General features: G+C 56.5%; 1 protein-coding gene across 1 annotated transcript; it reads left to right on the top strand.

The window, feature by feature from the left end:
* Positions 1–11,771: 11,771 nt before the first annotated feature.
* Positions 11,772–18,316, top strand: LOC136286217 (acrosin-like). The gene is made up of 7 exons (XM_066177574.1): positions 11,772–11,789; positions 15,668–15,801; positions 16,390–16,623; positions 16,800–16,805; positions 16,938–17,203; positions 17,474–17,619; positions 18,128–18,316. The coding sequence occupies exons 1-7, from the start codon at positions 11,772–11,774 to the stop codon at positions 18,314–18,316; spliced, it is 993 nt and encodes a 330-aa protein (XP_066033671.1).
* Positions 18,317–18,629: the final 313 nt, after the last annotated feature.

Genomic DNA, 18,629 nt, shown 5'->3' with positions numbered 1-18,629 from the left:
TGCTGAAGCAAATTTCAGGGGCTGCCTGCTCACTAAAGACACCGAGTCCAAGAGTGTCACTCAGGGTTGGGGCTGATCATTACCCTGCCCAGAGGGGAGACAAGCTTAGAGCTGCCCAATCATCCTGGCACGACCTTGTTGTGCAAAATTCTGCTGCCCATAAGAGTTTCTCCCAGTTCTCTACAACTTTGGCCACAGACATGTCCTCACCTAAAACAGGGATATTTCCCATCACATCAGACACCTGGATGCATGTGAAACCCTCTTCTGCATGCCAAGAAGGGATTTCCACCCCCTTCTGTGTGTGCTCTAGCACCCATTTTGCGGCACGAGGGACGCAAGGTTCTCCCTGTGCCTGTCTGCAAAAGCCTTCAAGCAGAGACTCGAGCCCCTCTACCTCACAACTTACGGGGGCCCCCACAACTCCTCCGTGGCCACCTTACACTGATCGTGCTGCGCGCACCTTCTTCACCCGCTACCCCTGACTTCACCAAATCTGCAGCAAATGCCGCCACAAGAGAGAGGCTCAATTCCATGCTTATAATTTACACAGACTCTGCGCATGGAATTAGAACACTCCTCCCATGGCTCCTTCTTGCTCTAAAGATCCCAGGTGAACTCAGCAGTACCTGCTGTGACAGGACGGAGGCTCCAGCAGGACTGTCCTTCGGTCCCATCTGGGCTGCCAAAATGCTGAGGGATCTCCCCTGTGTGACCATTCCAGAGGCACAGGTGACTGCAACAAGCTGATGGGTGACCCGTTTGATTCCCTCCCCACACCGCTCTCAGCCAGTCAGAGCGGGTATCCGTACCCATTCAACCTCAGGGCTCTTTGCCCCAGCAGACTCACAGATGTCACATTCCATAAAGAGCCACCGGCTCCTGCTGCAGCACTCAGGGTCCGTTCAAATCCCTGGCCTGTGCCACAGCACCCTGTGCCCTCTGCCATGCAAAGGGTGGCAGTCTCTGGTCCCAGACTCCCACCAGCCAGAGCTCAATCTGCAGCTGGCACTGCAGCCGCACAACCAGCTCCCTGCCCCAAATGGATTCCTCAGCAGCTGCTGGCCTCAGAGACTGCGCAGCCTCATCCTGCAAGAAGAGGGGCCTAAAGAAAGCAGCAGAGAGCAGCCCTTCTTACAGGGGCAGGTCCTCAAAGGACAAGGGCAATGGCTTTACAGTGACAGAGGGTGGCTTCATACGAGATATTGGGAAGAAATTCTTGACTGTGAGGCTGCACGGATACTGGCATGGGTTGCCCAGAGCAGCTGTGGATGCCTGTTTTTCATGTAGGCAAGGTCAGCACAGAAGACGCAGACACCAACTTCAGGAATAAATGTCATTTACTGCAATTCAAAACCGCAACCAATGGGAAAAGGATAAGCTAAGCAATGCACCTAATCATTACTATAAAAGACTGCCTACAGTGATGAAGAAAGACACATCACAAGTTACCCTAATCCTTGACCATCATGCAGGTCTGCCCATCAAGTGGGGGAAGCCAGTGGCAGTCACAGTGAAGGACTGGAGAACCGCTCCCAGCCAACTGGGAAATCCCGCAGGTGCCTTCCCCTACAGGCAAGGAGGTTTCTGACTGGGCTGTGAGAGAGGCCCACCTTTATACTGTTGAATAAACAAGCTACCATAACATCTAGTGCAGGGGCATCTGGTTTTTTTTCTCCTCTTGGGATGCTCCCAAGGCCTTGGAGGACTCCAGGAGGAACCAAGGAAGTTGTCTGTGATCCTACATCCCAAAAGAAGGCCAGATGTGGCCTTGTCCAGTTTCTGATTAGGGAAAGGCAAATCCACGTTTTGCCGAGGAGCGGATCTCGATAACATTTGGTTGGCAGGTTCACGCAGAGGCCAACTTTTGATCAAGAGCTCTTGTTCCTGCCTCAGTCAGGTCCTGTTGATGAAGACTTAGTACTTCAGTGTCCCATCCTCCCTCAGATTGTTCAACGGCAGCTTCTGAGCCAGGCTCAGAAGAGCAAACTTCTCCAGTACAAACTATCCATCCCTACCAATGGCAGGAAGTCAGAGCTATGTGATTTCCAAGCTCCCTTCCACCCCAAACCATTCCATGGCTGATGGATTCAGTGTTGCCCCTCCCCCAGTGGTCCCCGGTTGCACAGGCCCCCACAGCGCCCCAAACACGGAACCCAGCCCTCAGTGACATCAGCCCCGGGGCCGAGGGCACCACGGGCAGCGCGGCTGCTGCCGGGCACTGCGGCTGTGGCTGTGCTGCTGCACGGAGCCCTCAGTGCTTGCAGCTGACATGTGCCTCTGGCAGCCATGAATTGGCTCGGCCTCCTCGTCCTGCTGACCGTGGCCGGGCTGGCCCACGGCATACCGTACCCCTGCGGGTAAGTGGCCCCAGGCCCTGGGAGGGAGCCATGGCAACACTTGAGGCCTTCCCTGGAGGGGACCCGCCTGGCCCCCATGGCTGGCCCACAGCCTCCCACCCACCACGGGGAAGCCTCAGTTCCTTGGACAGACAAACATCCCGTGGGCTTCCCTGGCCTGCTGTGCCCGCAAACCCTTGTGGGGAGGGCAGAGGGCTGAGCTTCAGCCTGAGCCACAGCAGGCCACGCAGCAGCGTGGAAATGACTTTCTGCTTGCAGAGGTTCCTGCGGCCTCCGCGCTCCGCAACCCGACTACAGCTCCACGACTTATTCCACCGGCAACGAAGCTTACGACTACGGCATGACGCGCGTTGTGGGTGGAGTAGGCGCTCTGGAAGCATCCTGGCCCTGGATCGTCAGCATCCAACATCCAGGCCTGGGCCATTGGTGTGGAGGGTCTCTCATCACTGCCGATTGGGTCCTCACAGCGGCCCACTGCTTCGACAAGTTAGAGTAAGGCAGACTAGGGAATGGGGACACCCTCGCTACACCAGCAGGTGCCCTGTCAGCAGCACCACCTGCTACTCCCATCCCCTTTCCTCTCAGGCAGCCCAGCCGCCACAGTGCTCAGGAGAAGCCTGGGCTTGTGCCAAGGCTTCCTAGCAGCCTCCAGCTCGACATTCCCCCAGCCCAGTGTGTGCGAGGGCACTCGCACCTGCCAGAGCACTGCGCTCTCTCTGCCTTGCCAAGCAGAGGAGAGGCAGCCGCTGGGCTGCTGTGGTACGTGGCCCTGCTCCCTCTCAGCCCTCTCTCCGTCTTCTTTCCAGTGACATCAGCATGCTGTATGTGGTGCTTGGAGCTACCGAGTTCACTCAGCCGGGCCCTGGGGCTGTAGTTCGCAACGTGAAGCAGGTGGTGGTTCACCCCTACTACTACAGCGTGCCGACTTCAGCTACGACATTGCCCTGCTGCAACTGGACGGTTCCTGTCCAGTGCAACGCCTACATCCAGCTGGCCTGTCTGGCTGACCCCGCCCTAGAAGTCTCAAAGCTCGACAACTGCTGGATCGCTGGCTGGGGTTCCACCACTGCAAGAGGTGAGTTCCAGAGTGAAACCTGAGCCAGCTAAGTGCACTGGGAGAGGGTTTGGGCTTCCTCACAGCAGAGACCGAAGCCAGGCTGAAGGACGCACCCCGGTTGCAGAGGTGGGCCTGGCCTGCTCCCCAAAGGCAGGAAGCAGGGACACCATGCCCCAGTGCCTCTGCAGAGGGAAAGCCGTGCCCAAGGGACAGGGATTCCTCCCCTCAGACAGGCAAGAGAACTGACACGGGGATGCTGAGGGCTTATTGCTTTCTCTGCTCCCAGCTCAAAGGTTCAAGTGGTCGCCTGCAGGAGGCCAAGGTCCAGCTCATCAATTCCCAGCTCTGCAACAGCACAGCCTGGTATGCAGGGCAAGTCCACCCCTACAACTTGTGCGCTGGTTACCCACAGGGCACCATCGACACCTGCCAGGTATGAATGTGTCACGAGCCTCTCAGCCCCCAGCAGCACCAGCAGCCCTGGGCCAGCACTGCCCAAACACCGCCCAGGGTCTGCTTTGCCCCGGCCAGTTCGCCCGGTCACCCTCCCAGCCCCAGCTCCCCCCCCCCCCCCCCCCGCCCCCAGCTGCTGGGGGGGGCTTCCTACACCCTCCCCATCACTCCTACTTGCCCAGTGCCCCCCTTGTGCCAGAAAGCCCAGACAGCCCAGCTGGTGGTCTTGCAGCGCAGAGATCCTGGTGCCAACATCCATCCTCTGCACATCCAGGACTCCTGCCTTGTGCAGAGAGGACAGAGAGAGCCCTACCCTCCAGGACCCCAAGCATTCACAGCCAGGGCTCTGGAGGCTCCAGCCTCTGAGGAAAGCCTTCCTCTGCCTGGAATACAGTTCTGGCAGGGGCTGTGAGAGAAGAGGAGACAGCCCCAGTGCTGGCAGGGGCCACTCAAGGCCACCTTAATCCTCTCTGCTCTATTGCAGGGTGACAGTGGTGGTCCTCTCATGTGCAAGGACAACACCGCTGAGTACTGGTGGGTTGTCGGCTTAACCAGCTGGGGAGAAGGCTGCGCCAGACCAAAGCGGCCTGGAATCTACACCTCCACTCGGCACTTCTATCACTGGATTGACTACAACATCCGTGCGTTCCACACAGCTGAAAGGGCTTCTTGAGCAGCAGGACAGGCAGGATCAGGGCAGGCTGCAGTGCACCGCGACCATCTCCTGCTGGGGCAATGCCTGCTGATCCAAAGGCAGCCTCAGTGCCAAAACCCTGCTCTGCCCCGCCCCCATTTCTCTCCTGTGTGCAGGCAAACACTGGAGTTGATCTAACTGTTGAAATAAAGTTCCCTTTGTTCACAGGGAGCCGTCTTTCAGTGTCATTCCAATTCCTGGAAGGGCAACAAGTGCCACATTCGGCACCTGCAGAATGAGCCTGAGGCACGAAGGGACAGAGTGGCTCCAAAGAGCACCAGTGTGCCTGGTCAGAGAGCAGAGGGGCTCTGAGCCACCATGGGCTGGAGGAAGCCGGTACGCCAAGCCCAGGAAGGGGATAGGACAAAAGCAGACACCTTGGGGACAGTGCTCAAATGCCCATGGGCTGATGATTTAGGGCCCGGTGTAAGCTTGGGCAAGAGAAGAGACCAGAGACAGTCCAAGCATGACAAGGGAAACTCCTGCCTCCTGAGTGGACTGCCAGTGATGGCTGGGAAGGCTGACGTGAAACAGAGATTGGACAGAGATAAAAAAATAAGTAGGTATTTCTTGAAAGGCCTCCAGAATCCACCTTGGCCAGGACAGGAGCCTGATCGGGGCTATCCCACAAAGTTGGACAAATAATGGCCACAAAATGGCTGACGGGTCACAAGATCTTACGTTTTTATAGGTTTTGGTCCATTTGCATATTGGGTTTAATTGTCCAATTACAGCTTCAGCTGGTGGGGTCTCATCCTTCTTGTTTTCTCTCTTCAGTCGCTGTTGTTTATGCTGTTGGCCTGAAAGTTGCCCTCGGTCCTCAGCACGGAAAAGGATTTGTTTGTCTGCTTCCTCTATAAAAAGAGCCTATCTGGCACTTAATGCGAGGCTCAGAACTACACCCCGAAGCAGCACAGAACCTAAAAAATACGAAAGCTAAAGCTCAAGGCATCACCAGTGCCCTAAGGCAGAGCCAGAGTTCACAGGGAGTAAAGGGGGACTGATGTGCTAGGCGGTCACACTTCACAGATATTCAAAGGAAGAGCTGGGCTCATTCTGGGGAGAGGAACCTGGCAGAAACAGCAGGAGAGCACACCAGGAATGCCCTGGAAGGCCAAAGTGAGTGGGCCAACAGCAGCTGCAACAGCAAGGCTGCTCACAGGCAGGGAGGGCCAAGCCTGGGAGCCATGGAAAAAGATCCCTGGGCGTGGCTCATATTTGGGAGGAGACAAAAGGCAGAGACAGGGAGGAGTCAAGGAAGATGAGGCTGCTGTGTAAGTCTGGCAAACGGAGAGAAGGAGCAGTCAAAGATCCAGCTGCACAGACACAAACTGCAGCTTGCTGTGCTTCTTTGTCTGAGTGCTGCCACATAAGCACCACAGGATGGGCAAGAACCTTCTTATCTCGACTCACTAATTAACAAATCCTCTACAAACGGTTCAAATTTGCCCCAGAATTTAGACTCTTTTCAGTCAAACCTCAATATTTGGGGTGCTGGGACGGGCAAAGAAAAATGATGGCATAAATGCCATGGGGAAGACTTGTTGAAGGCAGTTGCTGTCTGTTCCAGGTGAAGGCAAGCGAACATTGACTTTCTAAATATAATGGAATGTTGCGGTGCGAAAATTATTACTGTGGCAATTTTATGCAGAATGGTTTTGTTCCAGATTAGCCCGTGTTCTAACCCCTTTGGTTTTTCCTAGTTGTGGCTCCTGCCCATCTCCCTGCAACCCTGCCCAGACTCCGGTGGGGGGCTGGGAGTGATTGGCAGAGCCTCTGACTTCCCCGCCCTGTATTATGTATCAGATGCCCTGTGTGCTGTCTTTTTTGTCTTGGTAACTCCCACCCCACATGGTATTGGTCCTGGGCTAATCCCTGCCCCTTTCCACACCCCTGGTACTTAAGGTCAAGGAGAGCCCAGAGAAGTCATTTTTCACCTGGCCAGCTGGCAGCAATAGACCCATCTTGTCACCCACGTGAGAGTCTGCCTTTCTTCCACACCGAAGCCACACTTCTGCCTGAGGGCCAGGGCTCACACAGCAAGAAGGTACCGGAGTTGTACCATTAATGCGTGTTCGGGGACCGAGCTAGCCGTCGCAGCTCTGAACGCCCGCATTAATGGAAGGCTTCAAAATGCCTTGGGCTAGGTGTCACTCCGTCCGCTTCTGGACATTCTTCTTGGGTTCCAGGCAAATGGAGTCCTGTCTCACGGCATGTGGCATTCTTCCCTTTGTGTTAATCAAGATGGGCCGTGCTGAGAACAATCATGCCCACATCTGTACTTGGCCCCGCCACCCTGGCATAAGATTCTTCAAATCTTTGCTGAAGCAAATTTCAGGGGCTGCCTGCTCACTAAAGACACCGAGTCCAAGAGTGTCACTCAGGGTTGGGGCTGATCATTACCCTGCCCAGAGGGGAGACAAGCTTAGAGCTGCCCAATTCATCCTGGCACGACCTTGTTGTGCAAAATTCTGCTGCCCATAAGAGTTTCTCCCAGTTCTCTACAACTTTGGCCACAGACATGTCCTCACCTAAAAACAGGGATATTTCCCATCACATCAGACACCTGGATGCATGTGAAACCCCTCTTCTGCATGCCAAGAAGGGATTTCCACCCCTTCTGTGTGTGCTCTAGCACCCATTTTGCGGCACGAGGGACGCAAGGTTCTCCCTGTGCCTGTCTGCAAAAGCCTTCAAGCAGAGACTCGAGCCCCTCTACCTCACAACTTACGGGGGCCCCCACAACTCCTCCGTGGCCACCTTACACTGATCGTGCTGCGCGCACCTTCTTCACCCGCTACCCCTGACTTCACCAAATCTGCAGCAAATGCCGCCACAAGAGAGAGGCTCAATTCCATGCTTATAATTTACACAGACTCTTGCGCATGGAATTAGAACACTCCTCCCATGGCTCCTTCTTGCTCTAAAGATCCCAGGTGAACTCAGCAGTACCTGCTGTGACAGGACGGAGGCTCCAGCAGGACTGTCCTTCGGTCCCATCTGGCTGCCAAAATGCTGAGGGATCTCCCCTGTGTGACCATTCCAGAGGCACAGGTGACTGCAACAAGCTGATGGGTGACCCGTTTGATTCCCTCCCCACACCGCTCTCAGCCAGTCAGAGCGGGTATCCGTACCCATTCAACCTCAGGGCTCTTTGCCCCAGCAGACTCACAGATGTCACATTCCTAAAGAGCCACCGGCTCCTGCTGCAGCACTCAGGGTCCGTTCAAATCCCTGCCTGTGCCACAGCACCCTGTGCCCTCTGCCATGCAAAGGGTGGCAGTCTCTGGGTCCCAGACTCCCACCAGCCAGAGCTCAATCTGCAGCTGGCACTGCAGCCGCACAACCAGCTCCCTGCCCCAAATGGATTCCTCAGCAGCTGCTGGCCTCAGAGACTGCGCAGCCTCATCCTGCAAGAAGAGGGGCCTAAAGAAAGCAGCAGAGAGCAGCCCTTCTTACAGGGGCAGGTCCTCAAAGGACAAGGGCAATGGCTTTACAGTGACAGAGGGTGGCTTCATACGAGATATTGGGAAGAAATTCTTGACTGTGAGGCTGCACGGATACTGGCATGGGTTGCCCAGAGCAGCTGTGGATGCCTGTTTTTCATGTAGGCAAGGTCAGCACAGAAGACGCAGACACCAACTTCAGGAATAAATGTCATTTACTGCAATTCAAAACCGCAACCAATGGGAAAAGGATAAGCTAAGCAATGCACCTAATCATTACTATAAAAGACTGCCTACAGTGATGAAGAAAGACACATCACAAGTTACCCTAATCCTTGACCATCATGCAGGTCTGCCCATCAAGTGGGGGAAGCCAGTGGCAGTCACAGTGAAGGACTGGAGAACCGCTCCCAGCCAACTGGGAAATCCCGCAGGTGCCTTCCCCTACAGGCAAGGAGGTTTCTGACTGGGCTGTGAGAGAGGCCCACCTTTATACTGTTGAATAAACAAGCTACCATAACATCTAGTGCAGGGGCATCTGGTTTTTTTTCTCCTCTTGGGATGCTCCCAAGGCCTTGGAGGACTCCAGGAGGAACCAAGGAAGTTGTCTGTGATCCTACATCCCAAAAGAAGGCCAGATGTGGCCTTGTCCAGTTTCTGATTAGGGAAAGGCAAATCCACGTTTTGCCGAGGAGCGGATCTCGATAACATTTGGTTGGCAGGTTCACGCAGAGGCCAACTTTTGATCAAGAGCTCTTGTTCCTGCCTCAGTCAGGTCCTGTTGATGAAGACTTAGTACTTCAGTGTCCCATCCTCCCTCAGATTGTTCAACGGCAGCTTCTGAGCCAGGCTCAGAAGAGCAAACTTCTCCAGTACAAACTATCCATCCCTACCAATGGCAGGAAGTCAGAGCTATGTGATTTCCAAGCTCCCTTCCACCCCAAACCATTCCATGGCTGATGGATTCAGTGTTGCCCCTCCCCCAGTGGTCCCCGGTTGCACAGGCCCCCACAGCGCCCCAAACACGGAACCCAGCCCTCAGTGACATCAGCCCCGGGGCCGAGGGCACCACGGGCAGCGCGGCTGCTGCCGGGCACTGCGGCTGTGGCTGTGCTGCTGCACGGAGCCCTCAGTGCTTGCAGCTGACACGTGCCTCTGGCAGCCATGAATTGGCTCGGCCTCCTCGTCCTGCTGACCGTGGCCGGGCTGGCCCACGGCATACCGTACCCCTGCGGGTAAGTGGCCCCAGGCCCTGGGAGGGAGCCATGGCAACACTTGAGGCCTTCCCTGGAGGGGACCCGCCTGGCCCCCATGGCTGGCCCACAGCCTCCCACCCACCACGGGGAAGCCTCAGTTCCTTGGACAGACAAACATCCCGTGGGCTTCCCTGGCCTGCTGTGCCCGCAAACCCTTGTGGGGAGGGCAGAGGGCTGAGCTTCAGCCTGAGCCACAGCAGGCCACGCAGCAGCGTGGAAATGACTTTCTGCTTGCAGAGGTTCCTGCGGCCTCCGCGCTCCGCAACCCGACTACAGCTCCACGACTTATTCCACCGGCAACGAAGCTTACGACTACGGCATGACGCGCGTTGTGGGTGGAGTAGGCGCTCTGGAAGCATCCTGGCCCTGGATCGTCAGCATCCAACATCCAGGCCTGGGCCATTGGTGTGGAGGGTCTCTCATCACTGCCGATTGGGTCCTCACAGCGGCCCACTGCTTCGACAAGTTAGAGTAAGGCAGACTAGGGAATGGGGACACCCTCGCTACACCAGCAGGTGCCCTGTCAGCAGCACCACCTGCTACTCCCATCCCCTTTCCTCTCAGGCAGCCCAGCCGCCACAGTGCTCAGGAGAAGCCTGGGCTTGTGCCAAGGCTTCCTAGCAGCCTCCAGCTCGACATTCCCCCAGCCCAGTGTGTGCGAGGGCACTCGCACCTGCCAGAGCACTGCGCTCTCTCTGCCTTGCCAAGCAGAGGAGAGGCAGCCGCTGGGCTGCTGTGGTACGTGGCCCTGCTCCCTCTCAGCCCTCTCTCCGTCTTCTTTCCAGTGACATCAGCATGCTGTATGTGGTGCTTGGAGCTACCGAGTTCACTCAGCCGGGCCCTGGGGCTGTAGTTCGCAACGTGAAGCAGGTGGTGGTTCACCCCTACTACAGGCGTGCCGACTTCAGCTACGACATTGCCCTGCTGCAACTGGACGGTTCTGTCCAGTGCAACGCCTACATCCAGCTGGCCTGTCTGGCTGACCCCGCCCTAGAAGTCTCAAAGCTCGACAACTGCTGGATCGCTGGCTGGGGTTCCACCACTGCAAGAGGTGAGTTCCAGGAGTGAAACCTGAGCCAGCTAAGTGCACTGGGGAGAGGGTTTGGGCTTCCTCACAGCAGAGACCGAAGCCAGGCTGAAGGACACACCCCGGTGCAGAGGTGGGCCTGGCCTGCTCCCCAAAGGCAGGAAGCAGGGACACCATGCCCCAGTGCCTCTGCAGAGGGAAAGCCGTGCCCAAGGGACAGGGATTCCTCCCCTCAGACAGGCAAGGAGAACTGACACGGGGATGCTGAGGGCTTATTGCTTTCTCTGCTCCCAGCTCAAGGTTCAAGTGGTCGCCTGCAGGAGGCCAAGGTCCAGCTCATCAATTCCCAGCTCTGCAACAGCACAGCCTGGTATGCAGGGCAAGTCCACCCCTACAACTTGTGCGCTGGTTACCCACAGGGCACCATCGACACCTGCCAGGTATGAATGTGTCACGAGCCTCTCAGCCCCCAGCAGCACCAGCAGCCCTGGCAGCACTGCCCAAACACCGCCCAGGGTCTGCTTTGCCCCGGCCAGTTCGCCCGGTCACCCTCCCAGCCCCAGCTCCCCCCCCCCCCCCCCCCCCCGCCCCCAGCTGCTGGGGGGGCTTCCTACACCCTCCCCATCCACTCCTACTTGCCCAGTGCCCCCCTTGTGCCAGAAAGCCCAGACAGCCCAGCTGGTGGTCTTGGCAGCGCAGAGATCCTGGTGCCAAACATCCATCCTCTGCACATCCAGGACTCCTGCCTTGTGCAGAGAGGACAGAGAGAGCCCTACCCTCCAGGACCCCAAGCCATTCACAGCCAGGGCTCTGGAGGCTCCAGCCTCTGAGGAAAGCCTTCCTCTGCCTGGAATACAGTTCTGGCAGGGGCTGTGAGAGAAGAGGAGACAGCCCCAGTGCTGGCAGGGGCCACTCAAGGCCACCTTAATCCTCTCTGCTCTATTGCAGGGTGACAGTGGTGGTCCTCTCATGTGCAAGGACAACACCGCTGAGTACTGGTGGGTTGTCGGCTTAACCAGCTGGGGAGAAGGCTGCGCCAGACCAAAGCGGCCTGGAATCTACACCTCCACTCGGCACTTCTATCACTGGATTGACTACAACATCCGTGCGTTCCACACAGCTGAAAGGGCTTCCTGAGCAGCAGGACAGGCAGGATCCAGGGCAGGCTGCAGTGCACCGCGACCATCTCCTGCTGGGGCAATGCCTGCTGATCCAAAGGCAGCCTCAGTGCCAAAACCCTGCTCTGCCCCGCCCCCATTTCTCTCCTGTGTGCAGGCAAACACTGGAGTTGATCTAACTGTTGAAATAAAGTTCCCTTTGTTCACAGGGAGCCGTCTTTTCAGTGTCATTCCAATTCCTGGGAAGGGCAACAAGTGCCACATTCGGCACCTGCAGAATGAGCCTGAGGCACGAAGGGACAGAGTGGCTCCAAAGAGCACCAGTGTGCCTGGTCAGAGAGCAGAGGGCTCTGAGCCACCATGGGCTGGAGGAAGCCGGTACGCCAAGCCCAGGAAGGGGATAGGACAAAAGCAGACACCTTGGGGACAGTGCTCAAATGCCCATGGGCTGATGATTTAGGGCCCGGTGTAAGCTTGGGCAAAGAGAAGAGACCAGAGACAGTCCCAAGCATGACAAGGGAAACTCCTGCCTCCTGAGTGGACTGCCAGTGATGGCTGGGAAGGCTGACGTGAAACAGAGATTGGACAGAGATAAAAAAATAAAGTAGGTATTTCTTGAAAGGCCTCCAGAATCCACCTTGGCCAGGACAGGAGCCTGATCGGGGCTATCCACAAAGTTGGACAAATAATGGCCACAAAATGGCTGACGGGTCACAAGATCTTACGTTTTTATAGGTTTTGGTCCATTTGCATATTGGGGTTTAATTGTCCAATTACAGCTTCAGCTGGTGGGGTCTCATCCTTCTTGTTTTCTCTCTTCAGTCCGCTGTTGTTTATGCTGTTGGCCTGAAAGTTGCCCTCGGTCCTCAGCAGGAAAAGGATTTGTTTGTCTGCTTCCTCTATAAAAAGAGCCTACTGGCACTTAATGCGAGGCTCAGAACTACACCCCGAAGCAGCACAGAACCTAAAAATACGAAAGCTAAAGCTCAAGGCATCACCAGTGCCCTAAGGCAGAGCCAGAGTTCACAGGGAGTAAAGGGGGACTGATGTGCTAGGCGGTCACACTTCACAGATATTCAAAGGAAGAGCTGGGCTCATTCTGGGGAGAGGAACCTGGCAGAAACAGCAGGAGAGCACACCAGGAATGCCCTGGAAGGCCAAAGTGAGTGGGCCAACAGCAGCTGCAACAGCAAGGCTGCTCACAGGCAGGGAGGGCCAAGCCTGGGAGCCATGGGAAAAAGATCCCTGGGCGTGGCTCCATATTTGGGAGGAGACAAAAGGCAGAGACAGGGAGGAGTCAAGGAAGATGAGGCTGCTGTGTAAGTCTGGCAAACGGAGAGAAGGAGCAGTCAAAGATCCAGCTGCACAGACACAAACTGCAGCTTGCTGTGCTTCTTTGTCTGAGTGCTGCACATAAGCACCACAGGATGGGCAAGAACCTTCTTATCTCGACTCACTAATTAACAAATCCTCTACAAACGGTTCAAATTTGCCCCAGAATTTAGACTCTTTTCAGTCAAACCTCAATATTTGGGGTGCTGGGACGGGCAAAGAAAAAATGATGGCATAATGCCATGGGGAAGACTTGTTGAAGGCAGTTGCTGTCTGTTCCAGGTGAAGGCAAGCGAACATTGACTTTCTAAATATAATGGAATGTTGCGGTGCGAAAATTATTACTGTGCAATTTTATGCAGAATGGTTTGTTCCAGATTAGCCCGTGTTCTAACCCCTTTGGTTTTTCCCTAGTTGTGGCTCCTGCCCATCTCCCTGCAACCCTGCCCAGACTCCGGTGGGGGGCTGGGGTGATTGGCAGAGCCTCTGACTTCCCCGCCCTGTATTATGTATCAGATGCCCTGTGTGCTGTCTTTTTGTCTTGGTAACTCCCACCCCACATGGTATTGGTCCTGGGCTAATCCCTGCCCCTTTCCACACCCCTGGTACTTAAGGTCAAGGAGAGCCCAGAGAAGTCATTTTTCACCTGGCCAGCTGGCAGCAATAGACCCATCTTGTCACCCACGTGAGAGTCTGCCTTTCTTCCACACCGAAGCCACACTTCTGCCTGAGGGCCAGGGCTCACACAGCAAGAAGGTACCGGAGTTGTACCCATTAATGCGTGTTCGGGACCGAGCTAGCCGTCGCAGCTCTGAACGCCCGCATTAATGGAAGGCTTCAAAATGCCTTGGGCTAGGTGTCACTCCGTCCGCTTCTGGACATTCTTCTTGGGTTCCAGGCAAACGGAGTCCTGTCTCACGGCATGTGGCATTCTTCCCTTTGTGTTAATCAAGATGGGCCGTGCTGAGAACAATCATGCCACATCTGTACTTGGCCCCGCCACCCTGGCATAAGATTCTTCAAATCTTTGCTGAAGCAAATTTCAGGGGCTGCCTGCTCACTAAAGACACCGAGTCCAAGAGTGTCACTCAGGGTTGGGGCTGATCATTACCCTGCCCAGAGGGGAGACAAGCTTAGAGCTGCCCAATCATCCTGGCACGACCTTGTTGTGCAAAATTCTGCTGCCCATAAGAGTTTCTCCCAGTTCTCTACAACTTTGGCCACAGACATGTCCTCACCTAAAACAGGGATATTTCCCATCACATCAGACACCTGGATGCATGTGAAACCCTCTTCTGCATGCCAAGAAGGGATTTCCACCCCCTTCTGTGTGTGCTCTAGCACCCATTTTGCGGCACGAGGGACGCAAGGTTCTCCCTGTGCCTGTCTGCAAAAGCCTTCAAGCAGAGACTCGAGCCCCTCTACCTCACAACTTACGGGGGCCCCCACAACTCCTCCGTGGCCACCTTACACTGATCGTGCTGCGCGCACCTTCTTCACCCGCTACCCCTGACTTCACCAAATCTGCAGCAAATGCCGCCACAAGAGAGAGGCTCAATTCCATGCTTATAATTTACACAGACTCTGCGCATGGAATTAGAACACTCCTCCCATGGCTCCTTCTTGCTCTAAAGATCCCAGGTGAACTCAGCAGTACCTGCTGTGACAGGACGGAGGCTCCAGCAGGACTGTCCTTCGGTCCCATCTGGGCTGCCAAAATGCTGAGGGATCTCCCCTGTGTGACCATTCCAGAGGCACAGGTGACTGCAACAAGCTGATGGGTGACCCGTTTGATTCCCTCCCCACACCGCTCTCAGCCAGTCAGAGCGGGTATCCGTACCCATTCAACCTCAGGGCTCTTTGCCCCAGCAGACTCACAGATGTCACATTCCATAAAGAGCCACCGGCTCCTGCTGCAGCACTCAGGGTCCGTTCAAATCCCTGGCCTGTGCCACAGCACCCTGTGCCCTCTGCCATGCAAAGGGTGGCAGTCTCTGGTCCCAGACTCCCACCAGCCAGAGCTCAATCTGCAGCTGGCACTGCAGCCGCACAACCAGCTCCCTGCCCCAAATGGATTCCTCAGCAGCTGCTGGCCTCAGAGACTGCGCAGCCTCATCCTGCAAGAAGAGGGGCCTAAAGAAAGCAGCAGAGAGCAGCCCTTCTTACAGGGGCAGGTCCTCAAAGGACAAGGGCAATGGCTTTACAGTGACAGAGGGTGGCTTCATACGAGATATTGGGAAGAAATTCTTGACTGTGAGGCTGCACGGATACTGGCATGGGTTGCCCAGAGCAGCTGTGGATGCCTGTTTTTCATGTAGGCAAGGTCAGCACAGAAGACGCAGACACCAACTTCAGGAATAAATGTCATTTACTGCAATTCAAAACCGCAACCAATGGGAAAAGGATAAGCTAAGCAATGCACCTAATCATTACTATAAAAGACTGCCTACAGTGATGAAGAAAGACACATCACAAGTTACCCTAATCCTTGACCATCATGCAGGTCTGCCCATCAAGTGGGGGAAGCCAGTGGCAGTCACAGTGAAGGACTGGAGAACCGCTCCCAGCCAACTGGGAAATCCCGCAGGTGCCTTCCCCTACAGGCAAGGAGGTTTCTGACTGGGCTGTGAGAGAGGCCCACCTTTATACTGTTGAATAAACAAGCTACCATAACATCTAGTGCAGGGGCATCTGTTTTTTTTTCTCCTCTTGGGATGCTCCCAAGGCCTTGGAGGACTCCAGGAGGAACCAAGGAAGTTGTCTGTGATCCTACGTCCCAAAAGAAGGCCAGATGTGGCCTTGTCCAGTTTCTGATTAGGGAAAGGCAAATCCACGTTTTGCCGAGGAGCGGATCTCGATAACATTTGGTTGGCAGGTTCACGCAGAGGCCAACTTTTGATCAAGAGCTCTTGTTCCTGCCTCAGTCAGGTCCTGTTGATGAAGACTTAGTACTTCAGTGTCCCATCCTCCCTCAGATTGTTCAACGGCAGCTTCTGAGCCAGGCTCAGAAGAGCAAACTTCTCCAGTACAAACTATCCATCCCTACCAATGGCAGGAAGTCAGAGCTATGTGATTTCCAAGCTCCCTTCCACCCCAAACCATTCCATGGCTGATGGATTCAGTGTTGCCCCTCCCCCAGTGGTCCCCGGTTGCACAGGCCCCCACAGCGCCCCAAACACGGAACCCAGCCCTCAGTGACATCAGCCCCGGGGCCGAGGGCACCACGGGCAGCGCGGCTGCTGCCGGGCACTGCGGCTGTGGCTGTGCTGCTGCACGGAGCCCTCAGTGCTTGCAGCTGACACGTGCCTCTGGCAGCCATGAATTGGCTCGGCCTCCTCGTCCTGCTGACCGTGGCCGGGCTGGCCCACGGCATACCGTACCCCTGCGGGTAAGTGGCCCCAGGCCCTGGGAGGGAGCCATGGCAACACTTGGGGCCTTCCCTGGAGGGGACCCGCCTGGCCCCCATGGCTGGCCCACAGCCTCCCACCCACCACGGGGAAGCCTCAGTTCCTTGGACAGACAAACATCCCGTGGGCTTCCCTGGCCTGCTGTGCCCGCAAACCCTTGTGGGGAGGGCAGAGGGCTGAGCTTCAGCCTGAGCCACAGCAGGCCACGCAGCAGCGTGGAAATGACTTTCTGCTTGCAGAGGTTCCTGCGGCCTCCGCGCTCCGCAACCCGACTACAGCTCCACGACTTATTCCACCGGCAACGAAGCTTACGACTACGGCATGACGCGCGTTGTGGGTGGAGTAGGCGCTCTGGAAGCATCCTGGCCCTGGATCGTCAGCATCCAACATCCAGGCCTGGGCCATTGGTGTGGAGGGTCTCTCATCACTGCCGATTGGGTCCTCACAGCGGCCCACTGCTTCGACAAGTTAGAGTAAGGCAGACTAGGGAATGGGGACACCCTCGCTACACCAGCAGGTGCCCTGTCAGCAGCACCACCTGCTACTCCCATCCCCTTTCCTCTCAGGCAGCCCAGCCGCCACAGTGCTCAGGAGAAGCCTGGGCTTGTGCCAAGGCTTCCTAGCAGCCTCCAGCTCGACATTCCCCCAGCCCAGTGTGTGCGAGGGCACTCGCACCTGCCAGAGCACTGTGCCCTCTCTGCCTTGCCAAGCAGAGGAGAGGCAGCCGCTGGGCTGCTGTGGTACGTGGCCCTGCTCCCTCTCAGCCCTCTCTCCGTCTTCTTTCCAGTGACATCAGCATGCTGTATGTGGTGCTTGGAGCTACCGAGTTCACTCAGCCGGGCCCTGGGGCTGTAGTTCGCAACGTGAAGCAGGTGGTGGTTCACCCCTACTACAGGCGTGCCGACTTCAGCTACGACATTGCCCTGCTGCAACTGGACGGTTCTGTCCAGTGCAACGCCTACATCCAGCTGGCCTGTCTGGCTGACCCCGCCCTAGAAGTCTCAAAGCTCGACAACTGCTGGATCGCTGGCTGGGGTTCCACCACTGCAAGAGGTGAGTTCCAGGAGTGAAACCTGAGCCAGCTAAGTGCACTGGGGAGAGGGTTTGGGCTTCCTCACAGCAGAGACCGAAGCCAGGCTGAAGGACGCACCCCGGTGCAGAGGTGGGCCTGGCCTGCTCCCCAAAGGCAGGAAGCAGGGACACCATGCCCCAGTGCCTCTGCAGAGGGAAAGCCGTGCCCAAGGGACAGGGATTCCTCCCCTCAGACAGGCAAGGAGAACTGACACGGGGATGCTGAGGGCTTATTGCTTTCTCTGCTCCCAGCTCAAGGTTCAAGTGGTCGCCTGCAGGAGGCCAAGGTCCAGCTCATCAATTCCCAGCTCTGCAACAGCACAGCCTGGTATGCAGGGCAAGTCCACCCCTACAACTTGTGCGCTGGTTACCCACAGGGCACCATCGACACCTGCCAGGTATGAATGTGTCACGAGCCTCTCAGCCCCCAGCAGCACCAGCAGCCCTGGCAGCACTGCCCAAACACCGCCCAGGGTCTGCTTTGCCCCGGCCAGTTCGCCCGGTCACCCTCCCAGCCCCAGCTCCCCCCCCCCCCCCCCCCCCCGCCCCCAGCTGCTGGGGGGGCTTCCTACACCCTCCCCATCCACTCCTACTTGCCCAGTGCCCCCCTTGTGCCAGAAAGCCCAGACAGTCCAGCTGGTGGTCTTGGCAGCGCAGAGATCCTGGTGCCAAACATCCATCCTCTGCACATCCAGGACTCCTGCCTTGTGCAGAGAGGACAGAGAGAGCCCTACCCTCCAGGACCCCAAGCCATTCACAGCCAGGGCTCTGGAGGCTCCAGCCTCTGAGGAAAGCCTTCCTCTGCCTGGAATACAGTTCTGGCAGGGGCTGTGAGAGAAGAGGAGACAGCCCCAGTGCTGGCAGGGGCCACTCAAGGCCACCTTAATCCTCTCTGCTCTATTGCAGGGTGACAGTGGTGGTCCTCTCATGTGCAAGGACAACACCGCTGAGTACTGGTGGGTTGTCGGCTTAACCAGCTGGGGAGAAGGCTGCGCCAGACCAAAGCGGCCTGGAATCTACACCTCCACTCGGCACTTCTATCACTGGATTGACTACAACATCCGTGCGTTCCACACAGCTGAAAGGGCTTCCTGAGCAGCAGGACAGGCAGGATCCAGGGCAGGCTGCAGTGCACCGCGACCATCTCCTGCTGGGGCAATGCCTGCTGATCCAAAGGCAGCCTCAGTGCCAAAACCCTGCTCTGCCCCGCCCCCATTTCTCTCCTGTGTGCAGGCAAACACTGGAGTTGATCTAACTGTTGAAATAAAGTTCCCTTTGTTCACAGGGAGCCGTCTTTTCAGTGTCATTCCAATTCCTGGGAAGGGCAACAAGTGCCACATTCGGCACCTGCAGAATGAGCCTGAGGCACGAAGGGACAGAGTGGCTCCAAAGAGCACCAGTGTGCCTG

This window comes from Chamaea fasciata, unplaced genomic scaffold (assembly GCF_029207755.1).
Source record: "Chamaea fasciata isolate MVZ Bird 193981 ecotype frontalis unplaced genomic scaffold, bChaFas1.0.hap1 SCAF_3, whole genome shotgun sequence".
Taxonomy (NCBI): Eukaryota; Metazoa; Chordata; class Aves; order Passeriformes; family Sylviidae; genus Chamaea; species Chamaea fasciata.
The sequence above is the reverse complement of the archived record's forward strand: the minus strand, read 5'-3'. Positions and strand labels throughout refer to the sequence as shown.